General features: G+C 37.9%; 1 protein-coding gene and 1 pseudogene across 2 annotated transcripts in view; both read right to left on the minus strand.

Annotated features, from left to right (window-relative positions):
• Positions 1–23,907, minus strand: part of EDNRA (endothelin receptor type A) — a 61,863-nt gene that overhangs the window by 16,999 nt on the left and 20,957 nt on the right. For both annotated transcript variants that reach the window (XM_012454017.2, XM_012454018.2), the window contains one exon: positions 7,467–7,594. In XM_012454017.2, coding sequence (XP_012309440.1) covers positions 7,467–7,594 — 128 coding nt within the window. The remainder of the gene's footprint in view (positions 1–7,466; positions 7,595–23,907) is intronic.
• Positions 19,331–21,259, minus strand: LOC135277812 (general transcription factor IIF subunit 2-like; annotated as a pseudogene).

Below are 23,907 nucleotides of genomic sequence, written 5' to 3' on the forward strand. Positions count from 1 at the left end.
CTATGTTCACATCATTGATAGTATTTCACAGTTGTGAATAAGACACCTATAAGCTTGTTTGTACACACAATTTCTTTTTCTCTTTCTGAATGATTTTTCTGGATTAATTATCTTGAGTGGGATTACCGGATCAAGGGAATAAACAGGTGGCTCACATGCCTTAAAAAAGAAGTTTCTACCAAGTGCCTGTCAATGAATGCTTGCCTGCATTAGAATTTATTATTTATTTTTATTTGCCACTTCCATAATGCACAGTGCCACTTCTATCTTCACCTCTGTGCATCTTTAACTCACAGCAAAGTTGATCATTTGTAATGGTTATGATTTATATCTCTCATACCATACAGAGGTTTGGAGGCTAAATACTAGCAGGAAGAATTCTTTTTTTGAGACAGGGTCTTACTCTGTCATCCAGGCTGAAGTGCACTGGCACAATCATAGCTGCAGCCTCAAACTCCTGTGCTCCCTTAAGGAATCCTCCTACTTCAGCTTCCCAAGTAGCTAGGACTATTGGTGCCCACCACCATAGTCAGGTAGAGACAGGGGTTTTGCTATGTTGCCCAGGCTAGTCTTGAATTCCTGACTTCAAGCCATCCTCCTGCCTCAGCCTCCTAAGGCACTGGGATTATAGGCTGAGCTACTGCAACTGCTTGGCCAATTCCAGTTTAGAAGAGAAATCTGTTGTGGTGAATTAAAAGAGAGCTGCAAATGCTTTACCACTTCTTCAGCTGAGTTCTTTTTTTTGAGATGGAGTCTCGTTCTGTAGCACAGGCTGGAGTGCAGTGGCACGATCTCGGCTCACTGCAACCTCTGCCTCCCTGGTCCCGGTTCAAGCAATTCTCCTACCTCAGCCTTCTAAGTAGCTGGGATTACAGGCACAAGCCACCATGCCCAACTAATTTTTGTATTTTTTTTAGTAGAGATGGGGTTTCACTATGTTGACCAGCCTGGTCTTAAACTCCTGACTTCGTGATCCGCCCACCTTGGCCTCCCAAAGTGCTGGGATTACAGGCGTGAGCCACCATGCCCTGCTCAGCTGAGTTCTTAAATTAAGCTGGCCTGTGATTGCTTTGATCAATTGACTGTGGCTAGAATGATGTTTTGCCAGTTCCAGGTCTGGCCTCTGAAAGGAGTGGCAGGTTCACGTTGAAGCCTTGAGCCTACTGGAGCAAAAACGTTGAGAGGACCCTGAGACTACATGTTGGGGGAGATGGACTCTGCTGAGCTCAGACTGCCTGCTGTCCCTGCCAAGGTGCCAGGCATGTGAGTGTTGTACCCCTGACACAAGCTCAGAGCCAGCTGAAGTCCACCAACCCCAGCAGAAGTGACAAGGAGCTGAAGAATTGCCCAAATTCCTGACCTTCAACATAGTGAGATATGATAAAATAGTTGTTGTTCTGAACTGCTAAGTTTTGGGGTAGTTATTAAAGAGAAATAAGGTAGAAAAATGAACCAGTTGCTTGATCTTGACAATTGAATAAGATAAAAGAACAAATAACTATGTGCAATAGTGAGCGGACCCCCAGATAAGATCCCATTGCCCTAGCCAGCTTGGACTTTGTCCAGTTCCCAGCTCGTGTCTTCTGGCTTAGACCCTTTCTCTGTGTCTTCACTCTTGTCATGAAGCAATAGAAAACCATAACACTGGGAAAATAAGGAGAAACCAAGTCCAACTCTAACAAAGAGGTTTTTCCGAAAACCACCTTCATGTTTCTTGAGTTAGGATATAACTTTGAGAATATCACAGGGACCACTGAGCAATTATTTGAAATGATGGGTTGAAAAACTGACACCAGCTTTTCAGGCATATAAAACAAAGCTGACTTATTAATGGATCTTTGCAACTTTTCCAAATATCTAATTACACATCACTCTGAAATAGTTGTTAAAAGAGTGTTATCTTTTTATAGCCTTCTTCCCCAGGCAAGTTTTAACAAGTTGGATCTGTACCCAGAACTTTTTACTGGTCTGACCCCATCATCATCATCGTCATCTTCCACTTTAAACATGACTTTACAAAGAACAGCAGTAAGCCCTCCTACCCCACTCCTGCTGCTGCTTTTTTTTTGGCCTCCAAACAAAGTAATGTATAAAACTTGTCACTTACGGCATGTAAAAATACCTATTTTAATAGCTGGTAATGGCTGGTTATTCATTTTTGTTGGGAAAAGTTTATTCATTTTAGAAGTATACTGCCTTAGAATTAAAAAAATATTTCACCGAGAAAGCTGGATAGGGGCCAAAATTTGTTTTTGAATTTCTTTAGTTCCTGTTTTATCTTTTTCTCAAATGACTAAGGATGTGAAGTTAGATTTGCAGAGGAATTATTCAAAAGGTTAAACTGAGACAAGTCCATAGTTAAAATTAGCAACGAAAGCCTATCCATTCTGGTAGAAATCATGTGCTTTCTCTTACAGTCCTGTTTACCTTATTCAGATTAAAAGCTGATAGCGAGAAAGCTAAATATTTTCTTTGATCTTACATCATTCTGTAATCATTGATTAATGAAATAATAAAGAAATACTATAGAACTTGGATGTATGGTTTCTCTCATTATTTTCTTTCAAACAACTCTGAAATGTGAGATAATAATTATATTTTAAAAATGCTGTGTAAAAAAATCATGGGAACTCTTTGTCCTGGGCCATAATTTATTCAGCTCATAAAACGAAAGAAGGAATTCACAAACTGCAGCAAGTTCCAAACTCTTTTTATTCCTTGTTTTATTTTACAAAGAGTGTGTGTGTGTGTGTGTGTGTGTGTGTATGTTTTATAGTAGAATATAATGCAACCAAATGAAGAGCTAAAGCAAGTGGAATCTTATCTTCAAGAATTAAGTGGGAATGATTCATTCTCTCATGTGAAAGCTTTTGAAATAGAAATGTCAAATAGATTCACTACATACAAGTCCTGAAGCTTAGGGTCAATACCAAGTGAAATGTAAAACTAGTCAAGTGTGGGTCTAGGGAACAGAGACTCATTAGTCTATTTTCAAGGAAAAACCTTTTGGATTAGGGCTGATTTTTGTGAGAGTGGAATTTTAAAATAGTTCATCTCCTTGAACTACAACTCAGATCAAATATTAATGAGATAGATTCTTGGCATTATTTTTTCTTTCTTTTTCTTCTCTTCTTTTCTTTCTTTTCCTTCCCTGCCTTCCTCCAGTGCTTTCTTTTTAACTAAGAATGACTCACATTTCATTTGATACACGAGTTATTGTGATGCATCTTATTTATTTTTCTTCATGCATGAGATGAAGAGAGGAGGTGGTATGAGTGAGGTGACCCTACACTAGATAAAGGAATCTATGACCTAACCTTCCTCCTATCTCCCCAAGGAAGAAAGAGGAGGCAGAACAAAAAAGTAAGGAGGAACCAGCTCTGGCCCCTGGGCCTGTGAGAGAGGTGACAGATATATTTCCCAGCTGATTATTATTATTATTATTTTTTAATTTTTATGAATGCTTAATCTGAAGGTTTTAAAATACGATCTCTTAAAATAAATTCATAATTTTATCCAAAATTTCTACTGGTCTTTTTAAGTTCAGAAGGGTCTTCATTCCCTTTCCAGAGATCAAAAAGATAGTCTGTTTTCTTCTACTGCTTTATGGTATAAACAAAAAATAAAATTCTAAGCCCCTCCAATGACTGGATGGACCCCTCCTCTTGTCCAAGGGGATTTCAAAGAAACCTAAAAAACTAGTTCAGGCCATAATGGGAAGGGGATATCGGACCTGCCTCTTCACACTCTCCTCTGTTTGGAATTCAGGCCCAACTGGCCAGCATTAACATTAAAATCGATCTTAAGACTAACAAAACAGACTCTCTGTAGCAGTGAGATACCAAACCATACTCTAGTATAGCATCATATGACAGAGAGAAGGCCCTGAAAGAAACAGGAGTATTTCACTCCAAAATATATTTCTTTGACCTATTTTGAAATAGCCCTGTATAGCCAGCCATCTCGTTTGGGGAAAATTCACATTCTGTAGAGAATTCCATTCCATTTCTAGGACTTTTCTTGATCCAGGAGAGATTTAACTAAGAGTCTGATACCTTTTAAGGTTGGATAAAAGACATTTACCGTCTATTCTCATACTACCTGGAGGCTTCATCTACAGAGAACCTTGGTTTACACAACACCCCTTATCTTAAACCCAAGCACTTCTTTCTGCTGACTTCAAATCTTTAGGCAAAACTTAACTCTTTCAAATAAATGCCAGTCAGGAAATCTTTGAATCCACCTATGACCTGGAAGCACTGCCCTGCCCTCCTCACCCACCCTTCACTTCAAGATGTCCCACATTTCCAGGCCAAACCACTGTAAACCTTACATGTATGGATTTATGTTTTCGCCTGTAACTTCTGTCTCCCTTAAATGTATAAAATTCAACTGTAACTCAGCAACCTTGGGCACAGGTTCTCGGACCCTCCTGACGCTGCGTCGTGATCTTCACATTTGATTCAGAATAAATCTCTTCAACTATTTTTCAGAGTTTGGCTTTCTTCGTCAACAATGGTTTGAGTTTTTTACGTGCTTGAGTATAGTGGTTAAGAATTCGGACTACCAGAATTTAATTACTGGGCTACAATACTTAGTAGCCATGCTGACTTGATTAATCTCTTTCTTTCTTTCTTTCTTTCTTTTTTTTTTTTTTGAGACAGAGTCTTGCTCTTGTTGTCTAAGCTGGAGTGCAGTGGCACAATCTCAGCTCACTGCAGCCTCCACCTCCTAGAGGAGTTCAAGTGATTCTCCTGTCTCAACTTGCTGAGTAGCTGGGATTACATGAACCAGCTACCATGTCCAGCTATTTTTATTTTTAGTAGAGATAGAGTTTCACCATGTTGGCCAGGGTGGTCTCAAACTCCTGACCTTGTGATCTACCCGCTTTGGCCTCCCTAAGTACTGAGATTACAGGGGTGAGCCACCTGAGATGGAGTCTTGCTCCATTGCCCAGCCTGGAGTGCAGTGGTCTAATTTTGGCTCACTACAACCTCCGCCTCCCAGGTTCAAGCGATTCTTGTGCCTTAGCAGGACTACAGGTGCCTGCCACCATGCATGGCTAAGTTTTGTATTGTTTGTAGAGATGGGGTTTCACCTGTTGGCCAGCCTAGTTTTGAACTCCTGACCTCAAGTGATTCACTTGCCTTGGTCTCCCAAAGTGCTGAGATTACAGGCGTGAGCCACCTCACCCAGCCCTAAACTAATTTTTGTAAAGTATTTTTAATAGGGCCTGACAGTAATATTCAATAAGTGGTAATCATTATAAATATTATTATTGATATGTAGCATAAAACTTTAACATGCTTTTTCCCTCAGATGGCTAAATTGCATTATTTATTAATACATCTTTCCTTCACCCATTATATTCAAAGTGATTTCAGCCTATATTACTAATACATGCTTGTTTATTCCAGCTCCTGAGTCAGGTTTTCCCACTGATTTGTCAGTGTGTTAATGGGTTTGCATTACATTGTTTGAAACACTGTAGCTCTATAGCATTTAAAATGATCATATAGGTCACTGCATTCTAGCCTGGGTGACAGAGAAAGATCCTGTATCTTAACAAAAAGAAAAATCATATAGGAAGAACATGTGTGTAGGATACATTTTTTTTTCAAAATGTCATGATTATTTCTCATTTCTTCTCTCTACATGAATTTTAGAATTATAACTAAAAAATTTAATTAGATATTATAATGAAAATACATGATTACATCTCTGAAAGAAATGTTAACTTGATGATATGCAGCTTGATGAATACAGGAAAAATTTTACTTTTATTAGCAATGTAATAGATGCAATTGAATGCCTTTAATTTTTAGATATTATAACACTTTGAATGAAAGAAGACATGACATTGGGATACTGGGAGTGGGAACATCAGAGTGAGAATTTATTAGTGAATCAAATCCACGTCATAAGTGTTTATTCAATTTTTTAGAGAAATGGGCTAAGGTACCATGATCTATTTAGTCAGGTGGAGATTATATAGTGGCCACCTACGGTATGTGTTTTTATGCATCTGATATGATCTAGAAGTAACCCAGAGAGACCCTAGATTTTCCTACAAACCACTGAAGAGTCTTAGTAATCGGTGATGAAATTGTTTCTAATCTTTGTGTTTACCATTGTAATGGGAATATTTTTGTCAACAGTATGATTACAGTTTAAATTACTAATGAAATTATTTTTTGTTTTTTATTTTTAATAATACTAAACAGTTTTATTTTGTGTTTCCTAGTTATTTATTTATTTATTTATTCCTGGGCTCAGGTGATCCTCCCACCTCAGCCTCCTAAATAGCTGGGACTATAGGCATGCATCACCATGTCCAGCTTTTTTTTAAATATTTTTGGTAGAGACAGGGTTATACTGTATTACCCAGACTGGTTTCAAACTCCTGGGCTCAAGAAAGCAGTTCACCTTGGCTTCCCAAAGTGCTGGGATTACTAGGTGTGAGCCACTGTGTCCAGCTACCATAAATTTATATCAAGGATACCATTCTAATTACTGACTGAATGCACGTTTTTATGTTTTAACAGTAACAATTTTGGTCCTAACTATAATGTAAGTGTAAACTAACAGAATATCTGTAAACACTTTAATGTTCTTTAGGAGAGTGGGCCTTTTATTTCTATAATTAGGAGACTCTGGTTCCCTCATAAAGTGATTGTCAGAGAACGAGTTAGAATAGAAACCTCTTCTAAATTGTATATAGGCCAGTTAAATAGGCCATTATACACTAGTTGTGTGAAATTATATTAAAAAGAGCACCACAGAATGTGTTATAAAGTTTGTAATTTCCTTCTTTATAACTGATGCTATGAAAACCAGAAGGTAAAGAAAATACCATTTAGAAGTTCACAGAATTCAGAAGGGCTTCTGTTGAGAACTCTTAATGATCATGTGTGCAGATTCTGGAAGGACTTCAGGATATTTGATGGGTGTTTCAGAAATGGATAAAGGGATGCTTCTGGTTTTGCTCTCTTTTTAAAACTTATGAAACATTTCAGGGATTCAAAAAGACAGGGAGAAGAACATAGCAATATGGTCACTTACCACTCACTCAAGTAATTTAACATTACAGATATAATTGAACAGTATCATCATTTTTTTAAATGATAAATTTACAGGTGAAATACAGGATTTGCATATCCTGGAATCTCCTTTTCACAAAGTTTATTTCATCTAATATGTTAATTTTTCCTTTGTTGCCAAAAGGGTGTTAAATGGGTATTATTGATAAAATGCTCTAGGTACATAATTGCCTGATCCAAAGATGGCTAATAATCAACAAATGTGGAAGGCAATTTTAAACAGTAAAAGCAAGATGGTTAAAATGTTTTAATTCACTTGAAGCTAATTAACAACTGTCCTGGGCACCAATTCTCTTGACCTCTCCTCTTTTTGAGAAAAATGCTTTTTGAAGCCTAGCAAAGAGCAAAGGGAAAGAACCACGTTACCTGTCAACACTAAGAGCGCAGAGGTTGAGGACGGTGATCCCCACTGAGGACTTCTGCAAAAAGGGGAACAGCTTGCAAAGAAATACGCCAAATTCATTTTGATCAAAAGGCCAGCGCCCAGCCAGCAGCTGAAAGAAGGAGACACAGTGGTAAGAAATGGTAGAGCTGGCATGGAGCATGGGGGCACTTACATTTCTAGTTATGCGTCCCAACTTCTAAATTTTAGTCACTGTGCTTTTCAGTTAGCACTGTAGCAAAAGAGTATTACTATTGTTATTATTTTCTTTCACATTTTAAGGCCTCAGCAATTTTTAGTCTGGAAAGATATAGGGAATATAATTATTAGTATGTAGTAACATGAATATATTATGATATATATTTAATATATAATACATACTTAATATATAATAAATATATTATAGTTATATAATACAATTTAATAACAGAAGAGATGTGCCTTTGATCTCACATCAGCTAGTCATGCTGCCTACTTTTCAAACAGTAGCAAAAGTTTGGGGTTCTGGGAAACAGCTCAATTGAGAAGCAGGCAATGGTTTTTTATCTATGCTTACTAAACCATGAGTAAAGCAAATCATTTCAATACCGGCATTGGCAGGTTATATTATCTCCTGACAAGCAGCCAAAACTATGAATGAAAGGTGAGGGAGAATACTGGAAAAAAACAAAGTGGTGGAGAAGCTACTAATTTTGGCAACTGTCTATTACCTAAAGCCACTTTGAACTTACCTTATCCTCTGCGCTTAAGGGGCTAACTCTGCTTCGGTAGATGTGATGTAAGTGGTTTTTCCCTATTTAGGCTCAAACGGTCCCCTTACTATACAGACAAATGTGGTTACCTTGATCTGTTTGTAGCATTTGCAGAAAAATCTGTTCTTCCATGTTGACATTTTCCAATCTTGTTTGCAAGGCAAGAGTGGACACCCTCTAGTGGCTGTGATGGGTAGCAAACACATAACAATAGCTACCAGTACTCTGTATTTGTCTAATTAGGTATTATACTAGGAGCATGGGCTTAAATAATAGCTCAGTTACTAAAAGGGGGAATAAAGTTCCTGCTGAACATATGATGCCTTTTCAAGTGTAAAATGGTATTGATTTCCTTTTTAATTTTTTGTTTAGTGACTCAATTTAAACTTAACTCACTAGGAAACAGTATCCTCCTAACTTGACAAACACGCCTTTTTTTCTTCTTTTGAAAAGTTCTTTTTGCCATAGTAACCCTAAGAAAAACTTTGAATTTCTGTTCTACTATTTCCAAAAGATGATGTGAGGTTTAATTTCATGGTCAGTATGGTCCATAACACGAGTCCATTGAAAGAAATTGGGAAACCAGTACCCTGCAGATAAAGAATCAGAATCTACGCATTTTGAGAACTTGGTTACACAGTGCAATCTCTCATTCTGTTATTTTGGCTAAGACCCTATAGGACTTATTTACAAAGTTTTTTCTCTTTAGTTTTCAAGCTTAGTTCCCTTTCTTCTAAATAGTTTTCGAAAAGAACCTTTTTCTTCAATCCAATTGTGCCTCTGGTTTCTTCTTCATCTCACTATAAATAGTCTCGATTGTTGTCCTCTCAAAATTTCCTCATAAACTTTTGTCCAAGGACAACCACACAACTCTTCGCACAAATACTGCATTCATTTCTTTTGGTTTTCATGAAGCTGACAAATAATTATGCCATTGCTGACTGCTGGTTATTAATGCTTGGTGCAAGTAAAGACATAAAACACTATTTCTGGGATGAATCACCCTATCAAAACAAGAAAACCTGAAAACTACTTTTTATAGAATAAGAATGTAGAATTCTGGCCCAGAATTATAATTCTTCAAAGACCACAGATATGTAATTAAAACAGTGTAGGCACTGTGACGGCATATGCTCTGGAGCAGCTGAATTGTTTGTTTGTTCATTCCCGGAGATTAAGAGGACCCTGATATCCACATTAATGGATTTCCCAATTCACACATCTAACAATGAGAGAAAACAAAAAGATGTTCTTGCTTAATAAGGGAGACTGTGAAATCCTTATTAAGTGGCGAGTGCTAAGAAAATGATCCAGAAAAACCACAACTGAACATGGATTCTCTCAGATGCTTCCCCTCTCAATTACATTCTTCCCTTTTACATGCTTCCTTAAACTTTTAATTAGGATTAAGTTAGGGTTAGGCATAAAGAAGGACAGAAAAGAAAGACGACATGGAATCAGTGGGCAGCAAAAAGATCATGGAATTGTCTTTCTTTGAGACAAATAGGGGTGTTGGTGGTGGTGGTATTTTTCTTTTTCCTAGGAGTGAGCATTGATTCTTGTTGGGAGTTATAGATAAAGGGGCAGGAAAGAAATCACTGGAGAATGCTATTAGGTGTAATCACTGTGTAGACTTCCCTAACTTGTAACTCCTTCATTCTGAAAGGATGTATGGGTAGTAAGTGTCCAATGCTGCTAGGAGGAAATTAGGCCCCTGACTCTAGGCAATGTCCCCCTTTTTTCCTTTTCCACTCTGGTTCTATGTGGCTTCCTCAAAGAGGCCCTTGTTAACTATCTAACCTCAAGTAGAACCTGTTTGTTAATCTCTTCCATGGAAATAGTGTTAGAGCAGTTCTACATTCAAAGGCTCCTTTCAGCTTGCTCTGTTGTAGCAAAAGCAGGAGGCCTCAAGGAGGCAAACAGTGGAGCTCACTTTGTTTTCTCTTATTTAGCAGAAGCACTTTGGAGCTTCTGAAGGACTATTGGGAATGCATCCTGTTATTTACTAGCACTTAAAATTAAAAATATAATACATAAGATGGTAAAAATTAAGCTGTATAAAAGCTTACGTAATGAAAAGTTAAGTCTCCTTTCCAGTGAAGGCCCCCAAACTCCCTGCCCAAAGGCAACCACTGTTAATTGCTAAGTGTGTTTTCTTTCGGAAAACATGCTACATACATAGAAGCATATGCCTTTAAAAAAAAGAAAAAGAAAAAGAAAAAATAAGTGGGAATATATGGAAATAATATCTTTTAGTAATCTATTATGATCTTTTTTTTCCCGGAGTAGTTTTCTGGAGAGCAATTCTATTGCTTAATTAAAAGGTTTTGATTTTTAAAAGCATGTTAATGAAATAGACTAGGAGAGGAATAAATAGGTAACTGTTTAGAAGAATACTTCCTAGACCATGGCAAAAAACTCACTAATTTCATTAATGTTAACATGCTCCTGTGAGTGAAAAAAAAAAAAAAACCAAATGAGTCTGACAAACTGACAAGTCGCATTGGTTCAAAGGGTTAATCGGACACCTCAGGTCAGTCATAGCTTATTTTTGCTACAAAAGAGTGTATGTACCTTCATATTTATAATTTGCCACCCTCATATTTATAATTTTCAAGGGCATTACACAGTACCTAGCACATAGTAGGTGTTGGATGACTCTATGACCCCAACTCATTAAATCAGGGCAATATTTTCATAGTTTGAAATGAGATCATACCAATTTTGCCCTGAACATACATTCATCTTGTAATTTATTTTCTATTTGAAAGTTGTTTATCAGTGTCTCAAAGTAGTGTTCCCACTCTTTATGTTGAAAGAAGCCTGCCATTGAGTTGTTTGAGGTAGTGGGAAAATTCTGTGCTATTTAAGAGTCTAGGCTGAAGAGAGGCTGCCACTCACTCTTTGCTTAAAGATACCTCACTTTGGGCTGTGATGAGACTGCCCACCTTCCTAAGAGCTGCAGGGCAAGCCCTTGGAGGTGAGGCACATCTTGTGGTCTAAATGCACATCATGTTCTTCTGTTCTCAAGTAGATCACGGAAGAACACCACAGAAAGAATCATGGAGACGCAGGAGGCAATCTGCTGAGCAAGGATTTTACATGCCTTTGTTCTGTCTCTGCAGATTTTTCTATAGTTGAAATATAGTTAAAGCCCCTGATCCCCACCTGAAAATGAAAGCACTTCTAAACAGCACAGGTTAATACAGAAATTTTGCATTTGTGTGGCTGATTTGGATTGTATAAAAATCAACATCATAAAATTGACAGGCTGCACTTTTTAACCCGTCAAAAACAGATTTAGGTAAGAACTTGTACCATATGATACACTGATATGCACCCTGTTTTTAGAATGGATAGAGCCAAATGCAGGATGTACATTCATCACTATAGTTAGTGCAATACAAGATCTCACTTGGTTGGGACCTCTTAAATATGGGGAATATACCTGTTTACATCAGTTTTCTGGAATATACCCGACAACCAGAAAGTAAACAAAAATGTAAGGAGCCAAGTAATTGTGAAATTTATGCCCTAAAACTCATGTGCTTTAGTCCTCAGTAAACTGCCTGAGTCTTCACCACAGGGGGATTTACTTTTCACCCATTGCTGTAAAGCTTAGCTTTTACTGGGCTCTAGCCCATTGTACATCCACAGCTGTTCATTAATAGAAACTCTCCAGAGGCATAGTTCTCAGTGTTGCCTGTATATTATAATTATTTTGGGAGCTCTTAAATATCCCAGTTCCTTGGCCATCACCCTAGGCCAGTGCTTACCAACCAGGGAGCAATTTTGCCTGTTTCAGCTGGGGGTGGGTGTGCTTTCGGCATCTAGGGGTAGAGGTTTGGGATGCTGCAAGACATTCTGCAATGTACAGGCCAGACCACCCCCGCCGCAACAAATAATCATCTCACCTAAAATGTCACTGGCACTGAGGTTAAAAAACTGTGTCCTACTCCAATGAAATTAGAATATTTGGAGTTGAGACATAGGCATTAGTAGTCTTAAGGCCCCCCAGGGGATTCCCAAGGACAGCCAAGGTTGGGAGTCATTGCTGTGGAGAAGCAGCTCTCAAAACTTAGCAGCTGCAGAATCACCTGGAGGGCTCATTGAAACACAGATGGCTGGGCCCCATCCCCAGAGTTTCTGATTCAGTAGGTCTGGGGCAGGGCCTGAGAATTTGCATTTCTGGCAAGTTCTCAGGTGATGCTAATGCTGTTGGTTCACCAGCCATACTTTGAGGATAACTGCTCTAGAGGCACTGTGGTGAGCAAAAATCACAGCTGACAGCCAGATGGAACAGGAGGAGCAGAAAAAGGTACAAAATATAGTCATAAGAAATAAAAAATCTAGGGCCAGGAATGGTGGCTCACGCCTGTAGTCCTAGCACTTTGGGAGGCTGTCGCAGGTGGATCACTTGAGGCTAGGAGTTTGAGACCAGCCTGGCCAACATGGTGAAACCCCATCTCTATTAAAAATACAAAAATTAGCTGGTAATGGTGGTGTGCACCTGTAGTCCCAGCTACTCAGTAGGCTGAGGCATGTGAATCACTTCAACCTGGGAGGTGGAGATTGGAATGAGCTGAGATTGCACCACTGCACTCCAGCCTGGGTGACACAGCGAGACTCTATCTAAAAAAAAAGAAAAGTTTAGGGCCATGTAGCCTGCATCCCCTTACACTCTCACCCAAGTAGTCCCTGAAGACATCAGCACATGAAGTCACAGTACAATATCTACTACCCCAGGCCTCACCAGCTTAGCACTACAAAATAAGGCTATTCTCCCCTATATTCAAGATGGTTGTGAACCTACAAGACTTAGGTTCAAGTACAAGATTGGCCTGTTTCTAACTGTGTGACCTTGGGTAAGCCAGTTCTCTGTTGTAAGTCTGTGTCTGTGTATTTGTTATGTGGATAGTTCTCATATTGCCACAGAGATATGATACCCATTTGTGGGGCTCAAATGGGATAATGCATATGAAAGAATCCTGCAAACTGAACATATACCACACAAATGTTAGTTATTTTGAATTGCTATAATTTGTAATCATAAACTGAAACATATCATTTATGCACAACCGTAAAAAGAAGATAATATAAATGAACTTATGCCTCTTTATCCATTCCAGATGTTAATATCCCCTGCTACTTAATCCTATTACTTGGATGTTACTGTTGTTATTGTCATGGCATCTTAAAATGGTACATATAAAACTAAGTGGTGTATTTTTCATTGTGCTAATTTTCCTCTCACCCCATCCTGTGAGGCCGAGGGATTCTTCTCCTCTCCTTTATCTTCTACCCGTCCTAGACAGGAAGGAGGGATTTACAAGTACAGTCTGTAATAGCTGCAAACTTCAAAGCAAAGAAAATCTTCTCTTCCCTTCAATATGAATTATTATAGGGTCACTTGGAATTGGACATGACTGACCAGGTATCAGCCTTCAAAACTGAGCTTCTGAGGTTTTTCTTTCTTTCTGGGGGAGGGACTGGGATGTAAAAGTTGGTACCTAGTCGACTCAGTAGCAATCAAAAACATCTTCCAACAGCACAGACTGAGATGATTATAAAGCTTGTGATACCCAGGATAGGCCATTTATGAGAACATGCTCTCTGGCCACTGCAGATCTCAAATCAGATACTACAAAATAAGTCACTGTGTGTGACCAAGGATAGATTTTGCTCTTTTGTTATGCTTTTGTTATGTAATTGCTTCAGGATTGAGACAGAGCGTTCATACAAATGTCATAAAAGTTATGGCGTCTACCCTATCCCCTATCCTTACACTTTTTCCTTTGAACAGGCTCTTGCCCTCTGACCAGTCCAAGAATTCAGGATGTATGATTAATGCAGAGTAGAGAAGAAATTCTGCAAATGGTTTTGACTCTGGTCTTGGGTGCCCTCCATGAGCTGGGGGATGGAGAAGTCCTCCTTTTAATCAAGACAGCTTGCCTGGCACAGTAGCTAAGAGTGTGGGCCCTGAAGCTGGACTCCTTGGGCAGACTGACCCCAAGCTCTGCTGTCTTCCTGACCTTGTGACATTGGCTTGTTAGTTAACCTCTGTGCCTGTCAATTTCCTCTTCTATAAAATGAAGATTGTTCTGGTAGCAACTGCAGAGGATTATGGGCCAGAGAAAAGAGAGTCCAGAGGAAAGGCTTAGCAGAAGTGAGTATCTGGAAGTGTGAACCATAACTATTGATGGTTCATGGTTATGGTCACCCATGGTCCAGGTCACCAGGTACAGGCTGGTGGCAGGCCACACAGGAACAAAAGACCCCGCTCTCTAGGAACTCAGTTCCAGAAGATAGGCAGAAATAATGGCTCCTCAAGAAGCTCTAAGCAATCTTCTCTGGGTGTTCCACAGAAAGAGAGGGTGGTGCAACCTAACAGTAAATATAACAGGCTCGGGTGGCTTTGTCCCCTGGTGTGACTTAGACACGTTGATTGTTCCTCTGGAAAACTGCAGATAAAGAGAGTGCCCATGCATATGGTTGATGTATTAAATGAGTTAATACATGAAAAGCACTTATAACAGGACCTCATCTATAGCAAATCACAAACTTTAGTTCCTGTAGGAGATGGATTCTGGGGGACTGCTTCTTGCTAAAATGCATTTAGATGGAAAGAGATGAAACTGCTGCTACTCACTTAACCACATCTTTCACTATTGAATATTCTGTGTTTCAGTTTCTGCTGAGGTCTTAACTTTTTAGAATCTGAAATATATAAATGTTAATAACAAGGTGGATGAGAGGAAACAAGGAGAAAAGAACTTTTTAAAGCCAGAGTTTCAGAGCCGTGAAGATTTATTTCTTCAAGGAAAGACTGTTCACCCAAGATATAGGCTTATCACCCCTGAGAGTCTCAGTCACCTGAAGGATAGGAATCAAAAGAAACATCTCTTTTTAATAACTCTCTTTGTTGTAAGAATATCAATCCAGAAGTGAGAAACTTGAGGCTTCTACTTATTTTGTAAGCATACAACCAAAGGATCATTAGATGGAGAAGAATGGAACTTTAGGAAGAAAAGTTAGATATCCTCAATATTGAAATTGTAAGGTTTGTGCTGGTTGTGTGTGTCAGTACTTTAAGGTTTAATTCATAATGGAGAGAAGATTTATGCTAGGAAGAAAAAACTCTGATTTTTCTGGAATAGAGGAAAGATTGTTCATGTGAAGCCCTGTATTTTGCCGTAACAATGTACAAGCACATTTTGGGGCCTTATTGTGTATCTGGGTCAGAGCTTCCTTTGTAGAAATGGTGTGCTCTGAACCGGACATGCAATAAGTCCCAAAATCTAATGGAAAAGTTTTATAGTTGATTTTAAACATCAGTCTCTATGGTAGGACATGGTAGTGCCTATTTAAAAGAAACAGGCAGGCAAAACCAAGGCAGAACAAAATAAGACGAAACAGACTAGTGGAGATCCCCACATACAGACTTAGGTAGTGGATCTCAAAATCTTATCAGTGATGTAGGTGATGATGAATAGGAAATAGGGAAAACAAATGGCATATTTGAAAGCATGCGGCTGATTTAATGATCTAATGTATACGTTCTGAAGAAACTTGAGTTCTTTATTGTAAAGTTTGTCATATGGTCACAATTATCCTGAGTGTAGATGGAAACAATGAGCCAGCAAAGATACGATATGCAGCATGAGCAAAATAATGCCATATGTGTATTTTGGGAAAAGAAGAATAAAGTGGAATAAAGTTGATGCTCTAGCTGACTTGATAGTAAATACGGTCGAGGTGATTTTGAATATTTAATAACAGAAATTAATTAGAAAATAAAACTTCACAATTACTCATAGTTGAGGCATAAAGCAAAATAGAAAGACAAAGTCAGGATGGCTTTGTTACTAATCATGTTATGGAACTTCAGATAAGAATGGCGTACATTTTAATAATTCACTCACTAAAGTTTTAGAAGCCAGGCTGTCTTTTAGGGAAATGCAATTTGTGATGTTGAGAGTACTAAAACCACAAAAGTTCTGTTGAATGCAGAGATGCAAGGATGGAACCTACTGAAGTAGAGGTTAGAAATACTTAGCTCCCTCCTCTGCCAAAGAAGGAATGTTAGGCTAGAAATAGATACTCTCTGAATTCTCTGCCAGCTCTGAAATTGTCTGATTATTTTCATATCAGAACTCTAGTCTGTAACTAGTTTCTCTGAAACTATTATTAACTCAATTTATCCCTAAACTAACCTTTACCCTTCCCTGCTTCCCTGTACTGTAAATTAATTTTGCTTTCTCAATTTCTTTTCATTCTTCACATGAAAGAGTGCTTTAGTCCTTTTTTTTTCTACCTAAAAAGATTAAGGATGTCAGGACTTGGGGAATCCCACTGAAGCTTTGAAACTATTTATTTACCTTGAATATATGAACAATATTTCATTACTCTCAAAGGAAAAGCTAAAATATATAGTAAATTCATCCAGTGACCTGTAAGCATCATATTGTATTCACAATTTGAATTATATATGAAATGTAGAAAAAATAGCAGTTAAGTGGCTATTTTAAGCTTCCAACCAGGAGTCTGTTATAAACAATAATATAGAATTAAAGCTTTTGGGAAAAGTTGTAAAAATTAGTTATTACTTTATGTCTTAAGGTCATTTGGAAATGAAACATTAGGTTGTACTAGTTTAGAATGATGTATTTTCGCCTAGTTTTACTTCTAGTCTTGAGGTTTGATGTATATTGTATCTCTACTATAAGCATTTTGTTTATTTTTAGTAGAACAAAAGATATACAAATTTGAGGTCAAATATAATCAGCCTACAGTGACACCAGGGTTCCTTTCCTAGACACTTACCTACCCAGAGAGCCTTCTTTTGCCATTTTCTTGAGATTAGGACCAGTGTTCTATTTCCTTTCCATCTCTCTCAAAGGACTAGATACATTTTTCCACATGTAGCAATTGCCTAAGAAATATTGATTGCCAAGAAAACTAGCCATTTAAGTAAATGTTGTAAAGACGAATCTGGTAAACACTGTTTATCTCAGGTTTTAGAAATTATAGCATTTTACACTTGGATGGGAGCTAGGAGACCATCTAGATCATTGGTCCCAAACCTTTCTGGCACCAGGGACCAGTTTTGTGGAAGATGATTTTTACACGGACCTGGCAGGAGGGCAGGATAATTTTGGGATTATTCAAGCATATTACATTTATTTCCATTATTATTGCATTGCAATATATAAGGAAAAATTATATAACTCATAATAATATAAAATCAGTGGGAGCCTTCAGCTTGTTTTCCTGCAACTAGATGGTCCCATCTAGGGGTAATGGGAGACAGTGACAGATTGTCAGGTATTAGATTCTCATAAGGAATGTGCAATCTAGATCCCTTGCATGTGCAGTTCACAACAGGGTTCATACTCCTATGAGAATCTGATGTTGCTGCTGATCTGACAGGAGGCAGAGCTCAGGAGGTAATGTGAGTGATGGGGAGCAGCTGTAAATATGGAGGAAACTTCACTCGCTTGCCTGCCACTCAGCTCCTGTTGTGTGGCCAGTTCCTAACAGGCCACGGACCAGTACTAGTCCATAGCCTGGGAGTTGGAGACCCCTGATCTAGATCAGTGGTTCTCTCAGTGTTGTCTGCAGACCACTGGGGAACCTTGGAACCTTCCGTGAGGTCTGCAAAATCAAGGTAACACTCAGAGATTATTGTCTTTTTTCACTGGTTGACATTTGCACTGTTAGTACAAAAGCAACGATGGGTAAACTGCTGGTGCCTTTGCATGAATCATGACAGTGGCACCAAACTACCTAAAAGTCATTGTACTCTTCACCGTCACACATTCTCAGGAAAAAGCTGATGGTGCAAAAGAAATAGAACTTGAACAAAGTCATAGGATACAAGATCAATATGCAGAAAACAACTGCATTTCTGCACACTAGCCATGAAAAATCTAAAAACAAAAGTAAAAAAAAATCCATTCAAAACTGCACTAAAAAAGAATAAAATAGTTGAGAATACATTTAACAAAAGAAGAATCAATATTAAGATGGAAATTCTCCCCAAATTCACCTAAAGGATCAGTGCAATTCCTATCTAAATCAAAGGAAACTAACACATTCAACATAAAATTTACTTAAAAATATAAAGGATCTAGAATAGCCAAATCAGTTTTGACAAAAATTAAAGTAGGAGAACTTATAGTACTTATTTTAAAACTTACTATTAATATAAAGCTCCAGTAATTAAGACAGGATGGTATTGGCATAACAGTAGAACACAGGTCATTGGACCAGAAAGAAAGTCTAGATACAAGTCCTTACATTTATTGTCAATTGAGTTTTAATGAAGGTCCACGGAAATTCAATGAGAAGTCTTCAAAAAATGGTGTTGAAAACTGAATATCCATATGTAAAAAAATCAACTTAGAATCCTGCCTCATATCATACACAAAAATTTAACCAGAGAAGATTATAGACCTGAATGTAAGAGCGAAGCCTCTAAAACTGTTAGAAGAAAACATGGGAGAAATTCTTTGTGATCTTGGGTTAGGCAAAGATTTCATAGATAGGACATCAGGGCATGATCCATAGAAGAAAAATTTGATAAACTGGATTTGATCAAAATAAGAATTTCTGCTCTTCAGGCTGGGCTTGGTGGCTCACTACTGTAATCCCAGCACTTTGGGAGGCCAAGGTGAGCAGATCACATGAGGTCAGCAGTTTGAGACCAGCCTGGCCGATGTGGCGAAACCTCGTCTCTACTAAAAGTACAAAAATTAGCCAGGGGTGGTTGTTCATGCCTGTAATCGCAGCTACTTGGGAGGCTGAGGCATGAGAATCACTTGAACCCAGAAGGCGGAGGTTACAGTAAGCCAAGATCACACCACTGCACTCCAGCCTGGGTGACAGAGACTCCATCTAAAAAAAAAAAAAAAAAAAAAAAAAAAAAAAGTTGCCCTTCAAAAGACATGAAGAAAAGAAGAACAAATTCACTAACTGGGAAAAATAATTGGAAATCATACATCTGATGAAGGAGTTCCATCTAGACTATATGAAGAATTCCTACAACTAAAATAAATACAAATAACTTAATTAAAAATGTGCAAAGGATTTAAATAAACTTGCCACTAAAGTAGATATATAAGTAGGTAAGGATATAGAAAATGCTCAATATCCTTAGCCATTAGGGGAAGTGCTAGTTAAAATCACAATGGGATACCACTGCACACTATTAGAATGGCTATAATGAAAAAGACTGACAATAATAAGTGTTGGGGTGAGGATGTGGAGAAATTAAAACTCTCATATAAATCTGGTGGGAATGTAAAATGGCACAACCATTTTTTTGATGTTGATATAATCTACCAATATTATTGTATTTCCTCAGTTTCACATATACTAATTTGTGTGTATTTAGCTCTATGCAACTGAGTAATATGTGTAGGTTTGTGTATTTGTCACCAGTCAAGATACAGAACAGGTTTATCACCACAAGGATCCCTTTTGATGTCCTCTTCTACCCACATTTCCCTCCTCTCCCCTTGCCATTCCTAACCCCTGGCAACCATTAATCTGCTATCCATCTTTATAACTCTGTCATTTCAAGAATGTTATATAACTGGAGTAATATAGTGTGCAATCTTTTGAGATTGGCTTTTTTCATTCAGGATGGTACCCTGGAGATTCATCCAGATCGTTGTGTGTATCAATGGCTTGTTTCCTTTCATTGCTGAGTAGTAGTCGCTGGTATGGATGTACCATGGTTGGTTTGACCACTCACCCATTGAAGAGTATCTGAGTTGTTTCCAGGGTTTGGCTGTTACAGGTGAGACTACTGTGAGTGTTAATGTACAGGGTTTTTTTTTTTTTCTCTTAAAATAAGGAAATTTGGCTTTTTATTCATTTTAAGTTTCTGTAGTTGACTTTTTTTCTTACTATGCTGTTCTTGAATCTGTACTACCTCAGCTCCTCAGAGATACAGCAAGGGCAGAGAGTCCTCATTTAAAAACCATTTCCTAATTTTACATGCTAAAAGCTAATATTTAAGAGAAATCCTCTTAATCCTCAAGCCCTTATTCCCACTGTGAATAATCTGGTTTAATACAAGTTAAGTCTTTAAATAAATTTGTTCTTTCTCCTCAAAAAACACTGAAGAAAGTTTACAATAATTATAGGTTTAGAAAATTTACCAAGAGGAAGGAAAGTCTTGTCACTTAACCCCTATTAACATATGGTGTTCAAGCCTTCCAGTATCAACATGTTTTGCTTAGCATAGCTGTTAGTTGTTTCACTAACATGCTGGCTAGGAGCCGTCTTAATCACTCATTTCTTCTCCTTGATGATGTCTGTACTCTGGCTTCAGCTCCCACGTGTTTTTGTGGATCTCTTTTACATTCTGAAAACCTATTTCTTTTAAGAGTTCCGTTAGGTTCCACAGGTTGTTTTGTGATGTCCACAAAGTCCTTAAAATGATAATACTGATGTTTCTCAAAGGCTGAAAATAGCATTTCTGAAACATGTTGTTTATTAACTGGAGCTTGCTTTCCATCTGCTTTCTTTTTCCTTTCATATTCAGTATTGTATTGATGATTAGCAACAGGTTCGAAACTGGCAGTTACAACTTTGTCCAGTTGTTGTGATATCCTTACAGGTTTGGAAGATTCTTCTGTTTGCAGTCTTTTTAATCTCATATAGTTTTCACCGGCAGCTGGTTGGCATTCAGCTCTTTGTACCACTATTCCTTCCAAAGACAGCTTATATGATGAACCCTCAGTAAATATTGCTAATATCTGTCCTCCAACATGTTGCAAGACAAATGGATGTTCTTTATGGGCACTGAGTGAAGCTGCTTTTCCACCAATGTCATGAATATTTGCTAGATCTTCATTCAAAGTAAATGACACCTCAGTCCTTCCTTGAGTCTTGGCAATCCACAGTTTCCCAACTTCACTTCTTCCAGGGCCTTTAGCTTATTGCTATGACAAATATTCAGGAACCTGCCAGGATACTGGGAGCCCGGGGAAAGAGCAATGTACAGGTTTTTGCATTAACATAATTTTCACTTCTCTGGGATAAATGCTCAAGAGTGCAACTGCTGGGCCTTATGGTATTGCATATTTAGTTTTATAAGAAACTGCCGGCTAGGATGGGTGGCTCACACCTGTAATCACAGCACTATCAGAGGCGGAGGTGGGTGAATTGCCTCAGGTCAGGGGTTTGAGACCAGCCTGACCAACATGGTGAACCCTGTCTTTACTAAAAATACAAAAATTAGCTGGGCATGGTGCTGCATGCCTATAATCCCAGTTACTCCCAGGAGGCTGAGGCAGCAGACCATCACTTGAACCTAGGAGGCGGAGGTTGCAGTAAGCCAAGATCATACCATTGCACTCCAGCTTGGGCAACAAGAGCGAAACTCCGTCTCAAAAAAAAGAAAAAAGAAACTGTCAAACTCTTTTCTAGAGTGGCTCTCCATTTCATTTCCACTAGCAGTTTCTCTTCGTCTTTTCCAGAATTAGGTGTTGTCACTTAAAAAAAGAAAACATTTTAGCCATTCAGATAGGGTGCAGTGATATCTCACTGTGGTTTCACTTGCATTTCCCTAATGGCTAATGATGTAGAAGATCTTTTCATGTGCCTATCTGTCATCTACATGTGCCCTTCAGTAAAATTTCTGACATGTATTTTCTCCAATTTTTATTTGGATTATTCATTTTTTTTTTTTACCATTGAGTTTTGAGAATTCTCTATATATTCTAGATAAACTTTTTTTTTTTTTTTTTTTGGAAACAGGGTCTCACTCTGTTGCTCAGGCTGGTATGCAGTGGTGTGATCTCAGCTCACTGCAACCTCTGCCTCCTAGGTTTAAGTGATTCTCCAGCCTCAGCCTCTGGAGTAGCTGGGACCACAAGTACATGCCACCATGCCTGGCTAATTTTTGTATCTTTTTGTAGCGATGAGGTTTTGCCATGTTGCCCAGGCTTGTCTTGAATTCCTGAGCTCAAAGCGATCTGCCTGCTTTGGCCTCCCAAAGTGCTGGGATTACAGGCGTGAACCACTGTACCTGGCTGTTTTCTTTTTGTGCTCTTAACAGGGTATTTTACAGAGTAAAAGTTTTTAATTTTGACTAGGCCCAAAATTTTTTTCAAAAATTAAAGTCAATTTGAGGCTGAATTCACACTACATGAAGTTATAAACTAAATAAGTGAAAAAAAAGTTATACCAGTCTTAAAATATAAAGTATTTCAGCTATTAGGATAAATACATATTTTTGAAGAGATACTTGCCATTCTGTCATCCTAGATTATTTCCAAAAAAGCTACAGACATGTTATCACATGACATTAACACAGAGTTGTCACCATAAAGTTGTCATTCAGAACATCTGTCTCAGTCTTCAACTACTGCCTGAACAGTAGAAAGGTCTGGGGTGAAGTTTGGATATTGGCTTCTTAGTTTTTCATTCTGATCCATGTCAAAAAATGGGAGTCAAAACTGTTTGGAAGTTAGCTACTACAGTTCATAAATTGGTTTTCAAAACTGTTATATTTGGAAAAAAGTATAATTCTTCAGCCTCAATGTACAGGCTTATCTTGGTTTCAACTTGAAATATTGAAAAGCTGTTCAAGTTGAAGACAAAAATAATTTGGTTCCATTATGAGTACTTTTTTGATATATAATAGACTGGGAAAAATTGACATAAATGCTTTACAAATCCTTTTTCTAATTATCAATAGTACAATAATTAGAGTTTATATATTTGATAATTTTCAGGTGTATAAATTCTGAAATAATTTAGTGTGTAGAATCTACTGACAATCAGTGATTGCCTCAGTAGAAAAAATATCTAATTTTCGATGATACTTTCCTGAATTAGTATCCTCTTCATTTTGGGTAAAAATGTATACTTTTGCAAAAGTAAATGACACATTAAAGTATTATTGGGCATTTGATTCAGTGACCCAATACATTTTCCAAAATTAGTTTTCTATTTTTTTCACCATTTTTTGTAAGCAATCTTAGTATATAGGAACAAAAACAAAGACTTCCTCCCTGACATTTTCTGTTTAAGATAATCTATAGTAAAGAGAAATACCTAATCTGAAAATATGTTTAGGCGGTGGGGAGATAGGGACTCCTACATTGCTGGTGGGAGTGAAAGCACGATTATTATGGGGGACAATTTGGTAATATCTGTCAAAGTAATACAGACACTTGACCTATGGCACAGGAATCCTATGTGTGGGAATTTCTCATACAGCTGTACCCATACATATAAACATGACATGCACATGGTTACAATTGTGGCATAGTCTGCAAAAACAAAAGACTGGAACAATTGATTATATAACCTATGGCACTCTCCCACAATGGGATACTATGAAACTATTTTAAAAATGAGGCAGCTTTTTATATATTGATATTCAAAGATCTCCAGTGTATACTGTCATTCAAAAAAGCAATGTACAGAACATTGTATAATAAACAAGGGAGAGAATAGAAATATATATTCGAATTTTCTTTTGTTTGCATGAAGAAACACTAGAAAGATATAGAAGAAACTTTTAAGGTGATTCTCTATAGAGGGTGGAGTGGGGGAAATTTGGTGATCAGGACTGGTCTAAGAGGAACTTCTATATATACCTTTTTGTGTTTTCTTGATTTTTGATCCATTTGAATGTGTTCCCTATTCAAAA

This window comes from Aotus nancymaae, unplaced genomic scaffold (assembly GCF_030222135.1).
Source record: "Aotus nancymaae isolate 86718 unplaced genomic scaffold, 86718_ANA_hifiasm-v0.15.2.pri h1tg000033l, whole genome shotgun sequence".
Taxonomy (NCBI): Eukaryota; Metazoa; Chordata; class Mammalia; order Primates; family Aotidae; genus Aotus; species Aotus nancymaae.